The sequence below is a fragment of the Ananas comosus genome, linkage group 17 (genome assembly GCF_001540865.1).
Source record: "Ananas comosus cultivar F153 linkage group 17, ASM154086v1, whole genome shotgun sequence".
Lineage (NCBI taxonomy): Eukaryota > Viridiplantae > Streptophyta > Magnoliopsida > Poales > Bromeliaceae > Ananas > Ananas comosus.
In genome coordinates this window covers 10,501,662-10,524,245 of record NC_033637.1, presented here as the reverse complement: position 1 = coordinate 10,524,245, position 22,584 = coordinate 10,501,662, and the positions used below count along the sequence as shown (strand labels likewise).

At 34.4% G+C, this 22,584-nt stretch overlaps 1 protein-coding gene and 1 long non-coding RNA gene across 2 annotated transcripts; one reads left to right on the top strand and one right to left on the bottom strand.

Annotated features, from left to right (window-relative positions):
- Window positions 1-3,845, bottom strand: LOC109722914. Its single transcript, XM_020251091.1, has 3 exons — window positions 3,558-3,845; window positions 1,488-1,763; window positions 1-699 (listed from the first exon to the last, which is right to left on the bottom strand). Exons 1-3 carry the CDS (start codon window positions 3,843-3,845, stop codon window positions 139-141), a joined length of 1,125 nt encoding a protein of 374 aa, XP_020106680.1. The 3' UTR covers window positions 1-138.
- LOC109723487 lies at window positions 10,873-12,797 on the top strand. Its single transcript, XR_002219685.1, has 2 exons — window positions 10,873-11,000; window positions 12,571-12,797. It is a non-coding gene; the product is annotated as an uncharacterized LOC109723487 (long non-coding RNA).

Genomic DNA, 22,584 nt, shown 5'->3' with positions numbered 1-22,584 from the left:
TATAACAATAGAAGTTCTCCCACTATTCCAGTAAGGAAGAGTTAAATCACAGAAACACACATAACATTAGCCACTTATAGCATGAACAATATGTTTTTTTGACAATAAACTTAGGGCAAAACTAGCTGAAGATCAGAGTCAGCGAAACTCGGGGCAGTCTTTCTTCCAGTGCCCGGGCTTGCCGCACTGGAAGCAGGGACTGACTGCAGGCGAGGCGCACTCGGCCATCCAGTGTCCTTCGCGGCCGCATCGGTAGCATTTACCGATCCCCGGCACGCTCGGCACGCCGTCGTGTAAGCTGAGCCTTTTCATCGGGGAAGTTCGGATTTCGTCGCTCGCTTGGTGTTGCCTCTTCGGTGAGACCGGCGGTGTGCCGTCGTGTAAACTGAGCCTTTTCATCGGGGAAGTTCGGATTTCGTCGCTCGCTTGGGGTTGCCTCTTCGGTGAGACCGGCGGCGATCGCAGGACGGGCGGCTCGTCCAGCGGTAACTGCATTAATGCGGCATCGTCGATTTCGTGTGCTTCGCCGTTGCAGTTCATTTTTGGGGCCTTGTTTTCACCGATGTTCTTGTTATCCTGCAAAACAGGATCAGAACTCGCGAGCTTGAGCTTGAGTTCGTTTAAATCGGCATTTCCTGTTTCGGGCGGTTTTCCCGCGATTTCATCAAGCCACTGGAAGTGATTGCAGGCTCCCTGGCCCTGGAAAGAGAAAAGTCAATAACCCAATTTGGGCTTTGTAACAGGAAGAAAAGATGAAATATTCGACGCGAAAAATCGATGTCGAAGAACGGATAAAAGATGCGCAATCACAATTGCTGCATCTGAATCACGTCAACTGAGAACACCGAAAACTGCGGATCGAGTTCAAAGAAGGAATTTTGAGGGGATATAAAGCAGGAAACAAATACGAGTCATTTATGATGCTACCATCGACGTCAATCTTTTATACACGAATCGACAATGCACAACATTAAATTTTTACACAACATATATTTTGCGACTGAGAGAAAAAGAAATTAAAAACAAAGAAGCACACAAAGTAGAAAATGAAGAATCAAAACCCACTATTCTGGATTAAGTTAGTAGTTATTTCGAACAAATCCTGAAATTTCAAACTACCTGTTATCCGATGAGGATCAATTTTGAGCTTCGAGATAATTGTCGATCTCGATGCTTTATGATACAAGAACTTACGAGGATCAAACTGTGAAATAATATGAAACAACCAGAGAACAGAGTTTCACGTCTGGGCCCGAGACGTTTTAATAGGCCTAAAACGTGGACTTCAATTAATTAAAGAGGAGAATAATAATAATAATAACGCTGATACCATATTAAATTATATGAAATAACTGTTATTCTCCAAAAACAGCTTAAACTACGAGAGAATGGTTTTTTTGATATCTACATTCAACATGAATTAATGCAAAACAAAATACTACGAATCAATTGTTATATATTTAAACCGAACTGATGGACAGCATTACCTTCTTGATAGCACAGGCATAATACTTGCGGCCCGAGTTGACGCCGTTTTGCATCATCAGAATGCTGCATCGCCCGGCGCCGCAGGAGCAAATAGGAGTCGTCGGTTTCGCGGGACCGTTTAGCTGGACGTGCTTGGTTGGGCTTTTCGCGACGGGCTTCACTGGGCTGTCGATACCACGCCGCTGGTAGGGCTTCGCAGGGCTACTGTTGTGAGCATTCTGCTGATTGGGACCGGCCATGTCGCACCATAGAAAGAACTTGCACCTTTCGCTCGCCTAGAACGATAAAAAAGAAAAAAAGGAAAAAGAAACAGAAATCCTTTAGCATATATACTGATTTCAACTGATTAATTGCGCGCCGTAATGTGTACCAAAATTTGTTGTCGAGTGACCACCAAATTCAGATTATGTTTCTCCTAGGCACGCGCAACGCAAAACCCTTTCATGACCTTAAATTTTTCCACCAGCATTCTGTCGGATCGTTGGTACTAATCATTAATTCTAAAAACTCGAACTGTTAAAAATACGCAACCAATTAACTTAAAGTGTATAGAGACGGAGTCCACGGGTCTCGATTGTGACTCGGCCAAATCAACCTCACGCCACTTCAAACATGACTCGACCCAATCCAGCCTCACGCCATTTCTAATATGACTTGGCCCAACCTGACCTCCTGCACAAGGTAGGATGCTGGCTCATTAAAGCCAACACATTCTGCTCCATCTTCATTTTTTTCGAATCAAACATTTCAGTCTGTCTTAAAAGATTCACCGAGTACTGACAGCAATATCGGCATTTGTTGTCACTTGAGCGGTGAGCTAAATTTGCACTAAATCAGTTTATTTTCACGACAAATTTGCGAAAATAGATACAAATTCTCGGATATTACAATTTTGCTTAACACAATTCTAAGTACAAAGTGGCTACTATTAACCTTTTTTTTTTTTTTTTTTCATATCATGTATGGAATTATACACTAAATGCAACAAAATATATACAAAACAAATGAAGAAATTTACTAAGCAAACAATGAATAGAATTCTTCCAGTGAAAAAAAATAAGATCTAAACATCAAACTTTTTAGGCATTCAAGCAAAAATAGTTAAAATATATTCTATGAAGTAGTAAAAAATCATATCTTGGCAAATCGCCGCGATCTACATAACGTCCAATTCCATGCAAAAACAAAAGGAACATTACTCGGCCGCACTTTCGTACTGCATGTAACGCATTTTCCCCGGCAAGGATTTAAGTACCGTGACACGGGGTTGTGCCGGAAACTTGTAGGCACAGTACGATACGGTGCGTGCCAAGCCGTACCGATGCGTGCCGGTTAAAAAAATTCTTGTATGCCGACACATAATAATATGAAATATTTATTTTCTTAAGCAACAAAATATTCTAACTATTTATTATATCTTTTTATCAAATTTTTTAAATTTTATTGAAGAAATTATTTACTAATTTATAGAATAGAGAGTTTTGAGCTGTGCTATGGACACGGGATCCGTATCATGTCGATATTTTGTTGCCACGATACGACATGGTAGATAGGGCTCATTCTGACGGGCACTTAAAACCTTGCTCCTCGGAACACCAAATCGAGCCTCGGGGCCTGCTTGTTTGGCCGTAATTGATTTTCAGAAAGTTCGCGTGAAATGTATTTTCGAAAGTCAGTGACTTTGGAACTGCAGTTCAGACTTTTGAGTTGAACTTGGACCGAAGTTTAGATCAAAATTATTTTCTCGCCAGTACTGATTTAACTAAAAAACCCAAACCCACCGGAACCAAAAAAAGACAACCCTAAATAAAGTAAACAAAAAATAACAATAAATAAAGTGGAGTAAGTTGTAATAAAACAAAAAAAAAAAACTAAAAATTGCCAAAAAATACAAGAGAAACTATTTTCGAAAAAAAAAAAACGGAAGCAAATAGAAAAAACCCTAAATTAAGGGCATTTTCTTTTTTCCCAAAAAAAATGACCCCGTTAAAACGACTCAAAATTCCACAAAAATTTAATCACACAAAACCCCTCGGAGAAAAAGGAGAGGGACCAAAACGCAAAATTACCGATTTGGCGGGGCAGCGGTAGAAGGGCCTCCCGGGGTTGCGCTCCGTCCGCGACACGAGCACCGCGCACGTGCCGCGCCCGCACGCGCACGCCACCTCCGGGAAATCTCGGCCGTCGATCCCCGCCCGACGATCGGACGGCCCGGGGCCCCCCTCCCCCGCCTCCCGGGACCCGCGTGGGGATTTCCCCCTCTCCTCAGGGGCATTTTCGTAATTCCCCTCCCTCTTTCCTCCTCCCCCTCTTCCTCCCTCGCCGTCGCCGCACGATCCCACGCTCTCCGAACTCATNAAACAAAATGCTCACATAATTTTTTTCTAAATTTTTCTTAAAAAAAAAAGAAAATATTGGAGGAGAAGGGATTTGGATTTTTTTTTCCAACAAGAAAGAGAAGAGGAAAGTTAAGAGCTTTCTCTCGGGATTGGAGAAAAAAAAAAAAAGAAAGAAAAAGGAGGGAAGGATGAGAGAGAAATTACAGACGTTATTATTGCCTGCACCGGGTGTACAAATGCATCTCATACACCGTTGGTGTTTGGGTAATAACTCTTTTAAAGAGTTAATTTTATACTTATACCTGTAAATATAGTAAATTACAAATATAGTTTTACAAGATTCAACTTTCGTATATTATTTTTACAAAATTCTAATATTTTCAAATATGTTCTTCTGGTTTGCTACCGTTAAAGCACTGTTTATTTTATAAGTGATACGACTCTTTTGCCATCACAAATACGTCCATCCAAAAATCTCAACTCTTAATTCAAGAGGAAAAACAAAGATTAATTCATTTCATTAACTAACTAGAGTTAAATATTTTATTTATGGTTAATTATTTTTTTTCTAACGTGTCCTAACGGCAGAGATACATTTGAAAACATTAGGACTTTTGTAGGGATAACATATGAAAGTTAAACTTTGTAAGGATATGTTTGCAATTCACTATGTTTACTGGGATATGTATGAAATTAATCATATTTTAAAATAATTTTAAATACTAAATAAAATATTTTAAAATAATAAATTTTTTTGCAGTACATACATACACTCAGCTAGGGGTGTAATGTGGGCCGTGGGCACGGCCCACACTCACCTCGGCCAAATTGGGATGGGGGTCGGCCCGGCCTGGCCTGAATGAAATCCGAGCAGGGCCGTNCCGGCCCGGCCTGAATGAAATCCGGGCAGGGCCGTGCCGGGCCATATTTGATGGACGTCCAGCCCAGCACTGCCCTCGGCCTCGGACGGCACGTGCCGTGCCGGGCTCTGTGACAGCCCTTTAATATTTTTAATTTGTTTAAAAAATATAAAATATTAAAGAAATAAAAACAATAAAATAGTTTTCTTTCATATTTCCACCAACACGATAGCTAAAAATAAAAAATAAAAAATAATTACAAAACTCATAAAGTAATAAAATTTTAAAATTATTTTAAATTTTATGAAGTCTTTGAAATGCTTAAAAAAATTTTTCTAAAAAAATTGAAAATTCAATTAGAGATGGGCTCATCTCTCTAGAAGGGCCTAGACGTAGACTAGGCTCTAGGCCCTTTTTTCTCTACCTCCCCAACTCCCAAGATGTTGCTTGGTGAGTTGGGGAGCCAAATCCCCCAAGACCCTAGGGCGGGCCGTCCTGTCCCGGCAAGGTCCATGCCGGCCGTGCCGTGCCGTGCCGTGCCCGACTGCCAGGCGACTATCGCCCTGGCACGGCCTTGCCTGGGCTGTGCCGTGCCAGGCCGACGGGCCCTTCAGTAATGGTCTAGCACGGCCCATAATGCCAGGGGGGCTAGCCCGGCACGGGTTCTACAGTATCCGTGCTGTGCCTTGGCCCCGCCCGCGGCCGTCCGCTCGGCCCATTTTACACCCCTACACTTAGCACACTATGTTTAATATTTGCTTATTAGTGTTCTAAACGAAAATTTTAGTCTTTAATTATAAAAAAAGTCATGTATTAAAAAGTATGCATCTAAGAGAATTTATTATCTCGGCATTAAATAATTTTAAAAATTAACTGTAAACAAATAATTATCTGATTTGTAGGAAATTAGAGCTTAAATTTATAATTTTGATACATCTGTATTTATTTAAATATTATACTAATAATATATGAGAAAATTAAAACAAACAATTAAAGAATAAAAGTAGAAGAGGCAGAGAAAAAAATCAGAGTAGTTGTTGTAGTAAAAGCATGAAGATGAAATAAATAAAAAAATAAAATTATGAAAATAATAAATTATATTTATAGCAGTAATAAAAATATATGAAGAATAAAAAAAGAAGTTAAAAAAGAAGAACCAGCAAGAATAACGGCAAAACATTTTTGGGGCGGGAGTGAGAGAAAGTAGGAGGAGAAAAAGAGTAAGAAGAGAGAGAACATGAGTATTTTGGTCATTTTTAAAAAAATCCGTCAAAATGTGTAAAATAAAAAAAGGCTAAATTTTGTAAAATTACAAACTAGTGGATTTTCTATGTAAAATGATTAAAAAGTGATTTTTGCCAAATTTTAAGGATTTATAATTTGTATAGTTAGAATAAAAATTTTAAATTAATAAATAATGTTAAAAATAATTAAAAGGATAATTATCTATGATATTATTATTATTATTATTATTATTATTATTATTATTGTTATTATTGTTATTATTTTTATTCTTATATAGTCTATAAGTTTTTCCTACTTGGAAACCCATACTATAAAGACGGCCGGCATATTTCGCTCGATATAGCTCGAAAATAAAAAGTAATTTATATGAATATTATTTTTAGATTGATCTGCGACAAATTTGAACATTATTATTAAGTTTTTGTTCTTTTATTAGTATTACTTTTAAATTTTAATGTTAATTAGTAAAACTAATTAGTAATACTAATAGCAAAAATAAGTGTCAATTATAAAATAATAATAATAATAATAGTTATTATTATTGTTTTATTAAAATTTAATTCAGTCTAGCGCAAAATAGTTTCGAACGAGCCAACTCAAAATAATTTCAACCCAAAAGTGAACTGAATTATCCCAACTCATTTTAATTTTGAACCTACAAAAAGCCAGCCCTGAGTTATTTTCGAGCCGGCTCAAGCCGACCGCAGCTTGCTCGTGTTCAACTTGACTCTGTTGACAACCCTACATGATAGGGTATAAATTCCATTTAAGTAATTACATGGCCCTAGAGCAAGTGGCAAAGGGTTTGGTGGTTGGTACTCGAGACCCAAGTTCGAATCCCAGTTGATTCACATTTTCAGCTAAATTTATTTCTAAATGAAATAAACGAAGCGGTTAGCGTGGTACCTATCTCTCTCATAAAAATAGTAATTACAGGGCCCAATGGACCCTCATCTCTGGCCCAATCAAGCCCACTAATTATAATGTTAAAAAAGACCCATTTAATAATGGACTAGGTCTTATAGGCTTCGATGTAGATGGTTAAACTGGTTCTCAATTGTGACTCAGATCCAACCCTATGGGAGGCAGGACGTTTCGGCTTATTTCTTGCGCTCGCATATTCTGAATCTTATTTCTTGCGTAGGTCTATTCTGTTTAGATGTGTAAACTTTTTATTCAGTATATTCCTCTATTTTACTTATGAAGAATATACTATTTGACATATGTCAAGCAAATTCTGTTCAGATGCATGTCTTTTTGTTCGACATATCCTTTTGATTTACTTAAGAAGTTGTTATATTTGGGTTTAGAGTTTTGTGTTTACCATTATCAAATAGTTGTGAATATCTAAAAATTAAAGCGATCAAATAGAATAATACTATCCATACACTCCAAAGTGAGTGCAAATCATTAAAGTGGATATAAATTATACAACCTAGCTATTTAATAACTAAAATTTTTTCATTAATCACATCGATATGATTGGCAAAAAAAATATCATTCATAAAATAGGCGAGATGTATGATATATATCCAAAAGAAGGTGAATGACTAGTGTTTTACTTTTCTCAATTTAGCCTATAGGCCCTAGATATATATAGAATTAGGCTGGAATACTATTAATAGTAAAACGCTTTTTTTACTATCAAGTTTTTAACCCTTGGATAAAAAATTGTAGGGTTAGGATGATATTAGTTAGTTAGAGTTGAGTGGTCCCCCTAGGGTTGAATGGTCCCTACAGGGTTATAGTATTTAATCCAATTATTAGAAATGATGAAAAGAGTTGATCCAAAGGCTAAAAAACTGGTAGCAACAATGAGATTTTGCTACTAATTGTAGCCCAGTCCAACTATATATTATATATATATAGAGAGAGAGAGAGCAGGGCTACTATGCTACTAGGAGCACAGCAGTCTTTGTTCTCCTAAGTTTTTAACCATCCATCAATTTTGATGGGTGGTTAGGGTAAGAGAAAGAAGAGAAATTGGAGAGAAATTAAGATTCTCAATTTCTCAACTTTTTAAATATCTCCTCAATTTCTCTTCTTTCTCATCCTAACCACCCATCAAAATTGTTGTATGGTTAGAAACTTAGGAGCACGAGGGCTACTGTGCTATTAATAGCACAGTAGCCCTCCTATATATGAGTAGGACTGCTGTGCTCTCAGGAGCACGGAGGCCTCCGTGCTCCTGAGCCGTTTTCGATGATGGAGTTTCCGAATCGACGATCGGCTCCGTTAAGCTTGATCTAGTGTATTTGAAGTTTGTAGAAAATAATTTTTGCGGTTTTTTGATATCATTTACCTAGCAATCGAAAGGATTCAAAATCAATAATTTTTAACGACTGAAAATAAAAATCCTATAAAAAGTGGTGATATAACACTAAAATTTTCAATCAGAAATATTGATCTTGTTGTAGATAGTATAAAGAATTTTTTATCAAAATTTCATCTGATTTGAATACTTCTATACCGTTAAACTTGAAAACGGCAGATATCAACCTTTAAAAATTATGAATTTTGAATCCTTTCGATCACTAGGTAAATAATATCAAAAAATTGCAAAAATTATTTTCTAGAAACTTCAAATGCGCTAGATCAAGTCTAACGGAGCCGATCGTCGATTCGAAAATTCAATCATCGAAAACGGCTCAGGAGCACGGAGCCTCTCCTTGAAGCACACCAGCCCTGCTCTACTATATACTATATTCTATATATATATAACTATTATAAGTATATATATAAACTATTAATCATCCAATGGACCAAAAAATTAATTTCATGAGTATTAAAGATGTCTATACTCTAGAGTTATAGTATCCCTAGCCTATATAAAGGAATTCATCAGTGCTCTTTGGCCGTCCACATAAAAAGATCAAAAAATAGAAGAAAAAAAAAAGTAAACACTGTTATTAGACTAAATTGCTACAATTTAAAATATTTAAAAACTAAATCTGCACGTATAAAAAATAAAAATTTATATTGTTTTAAAACTACAATTCTGGATTTTGAATTTGAATCACAATGAAGCTTGAAAGGACCAAGTGTCCCCGCATCTCAAATAGTTTGAAACCAAACGTAATTTATCCAAATAAATTATGACGTTCCATTTATAGGATAAAAAATTGTAAATATACGGCAGACCGTTTTGTCACGCCCGGATTATTCACGTTTTCCGACTGCCAACTAGACTTATCGTATACATAGAAATTTTCTGTATCGAATGACGATAAATTCCTCACCTCCGTAAATAAATCAAGTTACCAATCCACAAGTAGATGAGCTTGGATTGACTAAATGAAAACACTTAATATATATATTATATAATAATATAAGACTTATATATATACTATTAATATATATATAATATACCAGCATATACTCCACCCATATATATATACCTATATATGATATATAAAGAAATCTCGAGAGTTCCAGTACATACAAAATGTCTACTACACCATTCGCTCCAGCAAGTACCCAGACAACAACCATATGTACATAAAAACCCCAAAACTACATGTGGAAAGTACTCCTCTAGCACTGTAACCAGGGAAGAAATCTAGTTCGCGACTCCCTTTCCTCGATCAGAATCGGCGACAGCAGCAGCCGCAAAAGAACGTTCTGCAAAAAGGGGTTAACAACTGGGTGTGAGAATTACTGTAAAAAGAAGTAGTCCTCGATGGGTATTGCTACCGACTTTAACGGCTCATCCATTAAGTCTACAGAATGGTATGCAAGAAATAGTAAGGAAAGCTGAAAACCCTACAGTTATATGCCCCTATACTATCACTAACAAACTCTAGATATCTGTAGATATGCATCCCCTGCAACAATGACTATACTGTCAAGGGATTGCCAACAGGCCCGTCCCGCTTGCGTCCGAGCTATACCGCACACCATCGTTGTAGCATACCGGATTTTTTTTAATAAAAGTGAATATAAATAAAAATAGTGTGAGATACTATTTTTATTGCATTTAGACAAGTAAATTATACGTCAGGATTGACTCGTGCGGAAATCGGAGTGAAAATAGAAGATTGAGAATTTTCTGTGAGAGACGGGGCTGATATTTTAACAGAAAATACACAGTGTCAAAAAATTCCGAAAATTTGGGAATATGTTAGGATTATTTTTATGAGGCTAGATTTAAAGTTTCATGTCATTCTGACACCCGGAAGGTGGAGAATAAAATCCGATTGCTATCTGCTTGAGATTACTGTTCGAAATAGTTTTCGGTGACCAAACGGGGTCGAAACTGAAAGATTAAAATTTCTTTCATTAAGTTAGGTAAAATTGATCATGACTGCCAAATTTGAGCTCAATCGGACGTTTAGAAGGGTAGACGAAAAATATCTGTACCGGAGTTACAAACTGATGTGAATAGTGTTTTGGGAGTATATATATGTGAACTTGCACTCTTTTTTCTCATTTGTGTCCAACCCGAGAGAAGCTTGGAGAGCAAGTTTCTTTTCTCTTTTTCTCTCTTTCTCTCTAGTTCTCACCCCTCACCCCTTTTCTCTTCTAATCTCTCCACAAAAGAGGATTAATTGGAGAAGAAGTTGGAGTAGAATCCTTGAAAGTTGGAGAGTAGCTTGGAGCTCAAGCTTTCATCTTCTTCCTCTCTATTAGAGAAAGCTTTGGAGGTAAGCTTTGGTAGTAACTATGGTAGATTGCTAAGGAATGATTCGTATGATCTAGGAATGGGTTTAGAGAACTCCCTAGATGCTAATAACATGTTAATTGCATGAATCAAGTTCCAATTTGGTGATTTCTTGCAATAGTAGCATGTTAAGGCTCAAATTGGGGTTTTGCAATATGTAGAGGTTTAATCTAAATTGAACCTATGCGAACCTAATTGTTAGGTATACGAATGCGCTGGCGAAGTCGGTTCGGCGATACGACGAGGCTACGCGAAGATATTGAAGAAAAGGCCGATTTCGGTACAGATTGTCGCAGCTCGCGGCGTAAGCTTCCAAAAATCACGAAACCGGAATTGTAGCATCGTGACATCACCTAAAGTCTTGGAGCTAAGAGAGTCGTGGGCACGAAGGATCGCGTGGAGCGCTCGGTGGGTTTGACCTTGCTACAAATGAGAAAATCTCATTTATGTGGATTTAAGTATCGTAAAATGAAAAATCACGTATTTTCATGATAGACGCATTATTTGTGAATTTTAGAATGCTTGAAATGCTTATGTTATATACAATGCATTTTCGGACCTCTATGTAGTAGAGAGCTTGCAAGTGAGACTTATGCATGGGTTTAGCATTCTAATTGGGACTTGGAATCATGCTTCATATAGTAGACATGACAAATGTAATATATCTTGAACATAAATCTCATTGGACACAGGAGAATGCGTTAGGCCATAAAGTGGCTTTAGATTTGAATAACATGTGAGTTAGGGAGCTAATATCGTAATGCGACATCGGGCTTAAGCTATGAATGAGCCTAGCAAAGTAATACCTTAAAGAGACATTAGACTTGAATGATATGTGAATTGCATATGCATGTTAATATTATGAGAATTATGCTAAGTTGGTACTTGCATTGTAGAGTTTATGCATGTAGCATTATGAAAACTATGCTAAGTTGATAGTTGCATACGGACGCTTTGAAACCATATGCTAGTGGATAAATGCATATTAATATTTATATGTATTGAGAAATACATGCTAGATACATATTAGCAATGTGAGATCATGCTAGAGAGCATGCGTATTAATCTATTATTGGTATATTAAGCTAATGTCATAAAGCGACATTGAGCTTGGGACATGTATGAACATAGTAAGCTAATGTCATAAAGAGACATTGGGCTTGGAATTTGGGTAGTAAGCTAATGCCATAAAGAGGCATTAGGCTTGGAGTACGTATGGACTTAGTAAATCTAAGGTCACATAGGACATTGGAATCATTGACATAGTAAACCTTCACTTGAGGCATAGACTAGACCTATGGGTTGCTAGTGAGTAATTCCATATTTTAGACATGAGGATTTGATACTTCAGACAGCCTTCGGGTGGGTCTTATACCAGACAGCAATCGGGTGGGTCTCACACCAGATAGCCTTCGAGTGGGTCTTATACCAAACAGCCTTCGAGTGGGTCTCATACCAAACAGCCTTCGGGTGGGTCTCACACCAGACAGCCTTCGGGTGGGTCTCATACCAGACAGCCTTCGGGTGGGTCTTATCAGAGTTGAACTTTAAATAGTTAAAGTACTATGTGGACATTGACTAGAACTGTAAACAATAAGTGATAAACACTATTTGATTGTATATCGTGGTTGGATTCTGTTGACATTGGGAATTGTGGTATCCTTAATTGCCACGATAGTATACTTCGTAGTATTACTTGTTGCATCACAGCTTTTGGGTAGCCATGGTAGGGCATACCTGTTATGCATCGGCATATTAGATTCATGATAGAGTAGATGTACTCCACGTTCATATCATGTATACTTGTGGCATAGTAGAATAGCATTTCAATATATGCATATATTTTCGCAGTTGTTATTTCGTTATCTATATCTGCTCTTGATTTGGGCCTAGTGGTGCATTTTGCTAAGGTCAGTAATTGCCCACTGGGAACTATAAATTATAGTTCTCACGCCCCATTATTTTTGTTATCTTTCAGAGTCTTCCACTCCGGGAGAGGCTCGGGATCGCGGGAAATGAATCGCCTCGAGTTAGCTAGCAAGGGATTGGTTGATCGGTGGTCTACAGCTCTTTTGTTTCTTTTAGAGAGGTTGAGAGACTTGTATCATTTTATAGAGACCACCCACTATTTGTATTTTGAGACTTATGATGTACTACTTTACATTTTACTTTAGCAGTCTAGCTTCTGTGGTTTCTACTGGTTAATAGAACCTAGCTATATATTTGCACTAATATCTCTAGATATTCTCTATTTATTATTCTTTTATTCGCTATTGTTGTAGACGCCTTATATGTGCAGGCATATGGCGGGTCTGAGCACGCACCGGGCAGGCCTATGCCGGTTCTCAAGGCGTGACAATTATTGAGGTGGCCAGTCCTAAAGCACCGTCCAAACAGGACTGCTGCGACAACAACGCTAAAGCACAAAGCCCAACTTCGGAGTGGCACTCATAGGCTTTATCCAATCGAGTATGCAAGCGTGTCTCTACTGAGCTCAATCAATCTCTCACAGGCTATAATCAAAGCAAATGGGTCTAACAACCAAAGCTTACGTGCCCTTGACACAATTTGATGCAAATACAGAAATCCGGGCCCACCGTTAACTGCGACGACACCCAACAGTCCGAAATAGTCTACACACTACTGTAAAATAAACCCGGTATCCTAGCACGAGCGTAAACCCATCCTACACTAAGCTGGGTATCTACCGCATACAAACTGCGGTAATACAACAAACCACAGCTCCTAAAGCTAAATCTGGTAGTTTTCATAAACTGACATTGTAGGATCTACAGTTTTCTCCTAAGTCAATTTCAAGTCCAACATATAAAATTATACTACTACTACTTAACTCCAAATTCAGATTTTAAGCCTAATTCATGAATTCGAATACTAGCAAGAAATTAAAAACATGATACATGTTGACGATATAAAAACTTAGGAGATGTTCCGGCGATTTCGGTAAACTTCAACTCACCTCGAAAAGCTAGCCCAACTACAGCGAGAAGTCAAGAGAAGGGAAAACACGCGCTCGCCCGGCCTCCAACGGCGCAACCGCGACATCCACGCCCTCGAACGGCTCCCCGGTGCAACATCGACGTCGATCCAAGCTCAAGCCGTGGCCTCCACCAAGCACACAATCAAAACTAGAGAGAGGGGGGAAAAGGATAATTATCCAAGATCAGCTAACCAAGTTGAGTTGATAAACATAAAGAGGGAATAGGTAGCGTACATATCCACTAACCAAAAAAGGACCATTCTACCCCTCACCAACTCAACATCCCAGCTGGAGTACTGGTACCAGCTCGATGTCGTACCGGTACTAAGCATCAATTATCGCAACCCGAGAGCAGCAGTTCGAAGAATACACTGGGGTACCGGTACTCCCCTACATGGTACCGGTACTCAATACTGAAAACCTGCACTTTACAGATTTCAATGTCAAACTCTGCTCTCGCGTCGCGCTGAGTTCGTTTTGCATCCATTTCACGCCAAAACGATTCCGATTTGTCTCGACACTCTCTAGATGTGTCGCCAAGCCTCAGATGTTGAGATCCACAAGCAACCCAAAAATCAGGAATACTACACTTTTAAATTAGGAAAATTTAAATTTGAATTTGTACTTCGAATATATATTCGATAAAAGTGAAATAATTTGTTACCGTTAAAATACTATTTATTTTATAAGTGAAATGATCTTTTTTTACCATCACAAATATATCCCTTCAAAAGTCCTAACTATTAATTAAAGAGGGGTAAAAAGGTCAATTCACCTCATTAACTAAGTAGGGTTAAATATTTTATTTATAGTTAACTAATTTTTTCTAACAGATCATAACGGCAGGGGCATATTTGAAAATATTAGGATTTCTGTAAAAACAATACATAAAAGTTGAACTTTGTAGAAATATATTTATAATTTATTATGTTTGTAAGAATCTGTATAAAGTAATTCTTTTTTATATATATATTTTTTGAAGATACTTGTATACCTATATTCGTACTCATATTCTTGCAATAGTCAAAATTTAAATAAAAAAATACGACGAAAATATCTACAAACTGAGCTACACAGCGGTGATATAGCAAACATTCAAATTAAGGGCGTGTTTGGTTCGCTTTTTTTTCACTATGGAATGGAAATAAGAATGGGTGAATCCGTTTGTGGGTGTTTGGTACGCGGGAGTTCCATTCCGATTCCGATTCCCGAGTGAAATGGGAATTCCCTAATCACCCCTTTTTTCAATCCGGCCTAGGAGGCTCGATTGGAAGTTGAATCCGGACGGAATGGATATTTATTAGAATTAAATTTATTTTTTCAACTTTTTTAATTAAAATATGAGTTAAAATTTAAAAATTAAATATATAATTTTAAATTTTAATTTGAACTTAAATTAAAAATTAAAATTTAATCAAGTATTTCGAATCTAATTTATGAATTTGAATTTAAATTAAATTTTAATTTATATAAAGTTTATTCAAATTTTATTTCAAACTTAAATTAAATTTATGGATTCAAATCAAAATTTAAATTATAATTTTAAGTTTCAATTTAAATAAATAAAAATTTAGTTTCATATTTTGAATTATCCACTAAACTTCAAAGATTAATTTATTTTAAAAGAATAGACTTAAAATTTTGACATTATTTAAAAATTTTGATATAAATTTTTAATATTTAATTTTTAATTTGAATTTAAATTAATATATTATAAAGATAATGTTAGCATATTAATTTGATTACGTTTTTTATATCCACTTGAACCAAACACCAACAATGGGAATGGTTTATTCCGATTCCGATTTAGGTGATGAACCAAACGGAATTAGATAATGAGTCATTCCGATTCCAATTCCAGCTTATTTTGATTCCGATTTCGATTCCTACTCCGACTTCGAACCAAACATGCCCTAAATATTTTCTCTCAAATATTATATGTAATGGCAAGTCAAATGAACATTAAATATATTTTGTATATTTTCTAATTCTTGGGTGTAATTAATTTTGTAAGAACTATCAATGTGAGATTGACATATTTTACATTTGGACACTGCTAGATTACATCCTACCAACCATCAAACTCATTTGGCAGTTCGAATTAATTTTAGAAAGAACTTCAAATACCACTTCTGTGATTTTACACTTTTTCACTTTAGTACCTTGTAGTTTAATGTTTATCAATTTAGTGCCCTGTGGTTTTATTTTTATCTTTTTATTATCGATTCCATTATTTTTTTTTTTGTTAAATCAGTGACAAAGTTAAGACTAAAGGGTACTAAAGTGAATATTCGATAAACCTAAATAGAGTATCAGAAGTATTTTATATATAATTTAACGATATACTAACGAAAAAGCTGATGAAAAGAAAAAAATGAAACCACAGGACACTAACATGATATGTTTTAAACCACGGGGCACAAAAGTGACAGAGTGCGAAACCACATGAGTGGTATTTGAAGTTTACCCTTAATTTTAATCATGTAATGATCGTCATATTTATTTGGATAAATTACACGTTTGGTTTTCAAACTATGAGATGGGGGCACCTTGTTCCATAAACTCCATTTCAAATAGTGCAATTTAGTTTTAGACAATATAAATTTTATTTTTTTATAGTGAAATTTAGTTTTAAATAATTTTAAATTGTACAATTTAGCCTAAAATAGTGTTTTTTTTCTCTTTTCTATTTTTTGATCTTTTCTGTAGCGGCCAGGCACCTGATGACATTTTTTTATATAGGCTAAAGCTACTATACTCTAGGAGTTTAGACCCTTTTATACTCATAAATTAATCTTTAGTCATTGGATGAAGGGATGTGTGGCTAGGATGATACCGGTCCCTCTAATATTGAATGGGTGGTTGATTGAATATATGATCTAGTGGGTGGAAATGGTCAAAAGAGTAGATCTAACGATCAAAAACTTATGAATACAAAAGAGTTTATACTCATAAGAGTCTATACTCAACTTTTATATATTTTTTCTGTCAAAGTCCTAATATTTTCAAATATATTCCTCTGATTTGTTACTCTTAAAACACTGTTTATTTTATAAATGAAATGATCTTTTTTTGCAATCACAAATATGTTCCTTCAAAAGTCCTAACTATTAATTAAAGAGGGATAAAAATGTCAATTCACCTCACTAACTAAGTAGGGTTAAGTATTTTACTTATAGTTAATTAATTTTTTCTAACAGATCATACAAGGACATATTTTAAAATATCAGAATTTTTATAAAAATAATACATAAAAATTAAACTTTATAGAAATATATTTGTAATTTATTACGTGAAAATCTGTATAAAAGTAATTTTTTTTTATATATATATATTTTTTGAAGATACTTGTATGCCTATATTCATACTCATATTCTTGCCATAGTCAGAATTTAAATAAAAAAATAGTACGAAAATATCTACCAACTGAGCTACACAGCGATGGTATAGCAAATATTCAAACTAAGTGTTTTCAATCAAATATATGTAATGGCAAGTCAAATCAACATTAAATATATTTCGTGTATTTTTCTAATTCTTTGGTGTAATTAATTTTCTACGAACTATTGTGAGATTGACATATTTATATTTGAACAATGCTAAATTACATCCTGCCAACCATTAAACTAATTTCGCAGTTCGAATTAATTTTAGAAAAAACTTCAAACTTCGTTCCTGGGATTTCACACTTTTTTATTTTGGTACCTTGTGGTTTAAAATGTATTAATTTAGTGCCATATGATTTCATTTTTATCTTTTTATTATCGATTCTACTAAATTTTTTCGTTAAATTAGTAACAAAGTTAAAACTAGGGGGTACTAAAGTGAATACTCAATGAATCTAGATAGAGTATCTGAAGTGTTTTGTATATAATTTAACGAAATACTAATGAAAAAGCTGACAAAAAGATAAAAATAAAACCACATAGCACTAAATTGATACACTTTAAACCACATGGTACTAAAGTGAGAAAGTGTGAAACTACAGGAATGGTATTTGAAGTTTTTTCTAAAATTAATTCGAACTGCGAAATGAGTTTGATGGTTGGTAGGATGTAAGTTAGCAATGCCGGTGGAGTTATAGGTGAAATAGAAGAGAGAAGCACGGCGTTGATTTGGGAGTGATGGAGGATGACGAGAATGAAGAGAACGCAGGAGGAGAAAGAAATGAAAGAACAGCGACGAGGAGGAAAACAGAGAGCAGAGAAAAAAATAATTTATTATTACAAAATGCAAAATCAATAAATTTTTTTAATACAAGTTGGGCATCTTTCAAACAGTGTTTCTTCATATTATATAATATATATATAAATATATATATATATATATATATATAGTATATATATATATATATATATATAGCGGCTAGGCTGGTATACTATCGGTAGCACGGAGGCCTCCGTGCTATCAAGTTGTTTTCAATTATGCAGGCTTTCAATCGACGATCGCGGTGCGTTAGACTTGATCTCACTATAAAAGTATTTGAACTATATTTCATAATTTTTCGACATTATTTATCTATCAAACGAGTAGTCTAAAAATGAACGGCTGAAAATATAAAAATCTCATAAAAAACAGTGATCAAGAATTCGAAATGAGCTCGAGATCGGCTCGCTCGTTTATAAATGAGCGAACACGTGCTGAATTTTCAGCTCGTTTAATAACGAGTCAAACACGAGCTGGGGTCAGCTTGCTCTCGTGTTCACGCTCAAAACAGCTCGAATACATAATTTTATATTTAATTCAATTTATTTAATTTATATTTTTATATATAAAATAAATAATTATATATAATATATATTTTATTATTTAAATTTTAGCAAAATAAAATATATAATTAAATCTAATATAAAAAAGACTCATTTATATGTAAAGTTTCAAAAGATCAAAGTCTAATGGATAATATTGGATAAATTTATTTTGTATATAAATTTATACTAATCATTTTAATTTATTATTCGTTGGGCAGCTCGTGAGCTAGCTCGTGTTCGGCTCGTTAATAAACGAGCCAAACACGAGGTGAATGTTTCGGCTCGATACTTTAACGAGCCATCTCGCCGAACACGAGCTGACCCCAGCTCGCTCGTGTTCGGCTCGTTTACACCCCGAGTATTAGGGCTCTTTTGCTATCCATTTTTTAACTGCTAGATCTACATTTTAGTCAATTTTATCCTTTAGATTAAACGATTCAACCTACCATCCACTCAACTCAAAGGGGATCACAACTCAACTCTAGGGTGACTACCACTAAATCCTAGGGAACCACTATCATTTTAATCCTGTAATTTTTTATCCAAGAATTAAAAACTCGATAGTAAAAAAGTATAAATACTATTCACAGTATTCCAGCCCAATTCTATACCGTTTGGTTCGGGTATAAGCAAGAACTAACTATTATAGGGATAGGTACAAGTATGGGGATAAGAAAAATAATGTTTGGATGAAAGTTGGATTGTTCCCGGGGATAAGAACAATTTTAAATAGTTTTATATAGAAAATGGAGGTGTTGGTGGAGATAACCGAGAACTACTATTCTCAGATAAAAAATTAGCATTTAGATATAAAGAGGGGGATAAGGGCCTATTCCTATCCTTTGCTGTAATTCTGAGAACTACTATTCTCAAGTCAAATCAAATGAAATTCTCTATTTTTCTAACCCTTTGCTGTAATTCCGTATGAAATATTGTGACATTGATATATTGCACGCTTGGACACCCGTAAACCGCAAATTAATTACCAACCATTAAAAAGTCATTTCGTTTAATTTTTATCATATAATGATCATCATATTTATTTGCATAAATTACACTTTTGGTACTCAAAGTATAAGACGCGTCACACTGTGGTTCTTAAATTTTAATTCTTTATAATTTTTAGCTCAAACTTTCTAAATTATTATAATTAAATCCCACAATTAAATTTAGTTGACTTAATATTGATATATTATTACTAATGTAAAAGGAATATAATAGTATCACAGTTATATGAATATTGTTGATGCAACAATAATTACGATACTATATCATTATCATACCAGTATTGGGCTGTAAGATTTAATTGCAATAATTTATAAAATTTGAACCAAAAGTTATAAAGAACTAAAATTTAAGGACCACAGGGTCACGGCCCTTCTTTTTTTTTTTTTTTTACTATTTCAATTTCAATCCTCTCTGTCTAATATCATTCTTGGTTGGGTTAATTACACCCATTGGTCCACAACATTTACACATTTTTTCACTTTAGTCCCCAACCTTTGTCTTTTACAAAAAAACCTCCAACCTCTTGATTTCATTACAATTAAATCGTAGCCGTCGGAATGGTAATTCAAATTGATGGAAAATCTACGTCACCACCATGTAAGCTCCACGAAGGCACAATGTCATCACCAACCAATTATATTTAAATTTAATTTAAATATACAATTTAATTTAAATTTTATATTATAAATTAAATATTAAAATTTAAATTATATTTTGAATTAAATTATAAATTCGAAATAATTTTTTTATTTAAGATTTAAATTTAAGTTTGAATTCAAATTTTGATTTTGTATTTCATTTTAAATTCAAAATCACATTTTGATTTCTAATTCTAATTTAATTTCAAACTTTGACTTGAAATTTTAAATTGAAAATGTGAATTTGAATTCGAAGTTTAAAATCAAATTTAGAATTGAAATCAAATCTCAAAATCAAATTTAAATTCTGAATTCGAATTTAAAATTTAAAATCAAAATTTTTGATTTGATTTAAATTTAAATTTAGATTTTAAATTTAAATTTAATTTCAAAATTTTGATTTTAAATGAAAATTCAAATATCAAAATCAAAATAAAAAATTTAAGTTTGAATTCAAAATTTCGATTCAAATTGAATTTTAATTCAAAATTTCAATTAAGCTTTAAATCAAAATTATAGCTTTAAATTCAAATTCAAAATTCTATTTTTTTATTATTTTTTAATTTTAATTTTAATTTTAATTTTAATTTTAAATTTAAAATTTTGATTTTTTTTTTTTTTGGAACTAAAGTGAAAAACGTGGAAAAGTTTAGGAACCAAAATTGACACACAAAAGAATGCTACGTAGGCGCTGACATGCCGATTCCATTAATTTTAATCTCATTTTTAATGGATGTGACGTAATTACATTAAAATCAAAAGATTGAGAACTTGATTGCAAAAAAAAAAAAAAAAAAAGATTGGAAACTCAAGTGAAAAATTGTGTAAAGGTTGGGGGCCAAAATGTAATTAACCAGCTGTGTTTTTCATTTTTCTAGTACAATATTGTTATTTGTAATCAGTGTATTATATATTATCTAATATATATAAGTGTATAAACATTTTTTTTCCCCTCAAAAAATATACATAATTTATTTTTTAAAAAGTCGTAGAGTTTTGCAGCTTTAATTAGATGTTAATACCAAAACCATAGCGAGAACCAATATTTTCAAAATATACGGAAATTGATTTTGATAGTTAGAATAATTTGATCGCGTCATTATCCATCTGATTTGATTAATTATAATCACTTAAGCAGGTATCGGATCATGAATTGAACGGACCCAACCACAAAAAGTGGTTTTTGTACCATTACGCTGAATAGTCCTGAACCTACAAAAAGTACTTTGGCCATAGTATCGCGTGCACGAATCTCGATGCACATGGGACGGCTCAGATTAATATCAGTTGTGTGACCAAGTTTAGCAATATTTCATTAATTAGCACTAACCACTAAAATGCATCTACCATTCAAATGACAACTACATAGATAGTTGGATCCAACCCAACTGCATCAACATTTTTTTTTTTTATACTTTTTTGAAATTTCAATTAATAATAATTGCATGGAAGTTGGTCCATCAAAATAGGATCATAAATGTTTTGAAGTAGAACTTAATTTGATCCGACTTATAACATCTTAAAAATCCATATTTTTTAAATCATAATATAAAGATATTTTCACGCTGTATATTTTCGTTCGCACTAGTTGATTAATTAATTACTAGAAAGTATAGTAATTTCTGAAATCTATAATTTTTAATATTGAATTCGATTAACGACGTACTGAATCTTATCAAATTAAATGTATGATTAATATTCTCTAATGTGAAATTACATCGTAAACAACTATAAAATTTGGATTATCGCTTGCTTTTAATTGATATATTTTGTTTAAATTAATTATGTAAGATGATTAAATCAAGCCCGGTAAAATAAACAAAGTTCCCAAATCCTGAAGTCAGAGCCATCATCAGGTGATGCAAATCAAATTAATGACTTAATTAATGTCACATCACAATGCCTTTTAGTGCACTTAATTAAGATGTATAAATTTTAACCATAGCATAACCTTTTTATTGTAAATTAATTAGCAAATATAGCGTAATTAGAAAAGCACGTAGTTAAGATTGAATAAATTAATTATAAGTTACGATCGACCACATCTTTTTTTGCTTGATTCCATACCGTCGTAACTGCTGCAGCCGTCAATTCTTTACGAACGATCACAATTGAAAATACAAGAAATTTGCGTGTAGTTTTAATTACAGTTACTGAACTTTTTCGTACAGTTTCAACTACAACAACTGCACTGTGTGAACTCTTGTTTATAATGTTTAAAGAAAACTAGATGTGGTGCATGGCGCGTACGTGCATCCATGGCGCATGCAATAATACTCCTTTCTTTTTTTCTTTTTTTTCTTTTTTTTTCTTTTTTTTTTGTGTTTCCTCTTCTTCTTCTTCGAGCACGCACTCACGAGCCCTTCTCCTCCAACTAACCCTCTCCTCTCCCCCCGAACCCGTCCAAAATAAATAAATAAATAAATAAGCCACGTGGTGAGACATCTACCTCGACTTGGGCCCAACGGCCCCGAAGCCCACGTGGCACCCCATCCATCCGTACATTCGACCTACCCTTCCTATATGCATTGCCGCGTGGCACCCCATCCACCCCTCCGTTGGAACTACCCTTCCTCTATTTAATGCCGCTCCCTCTG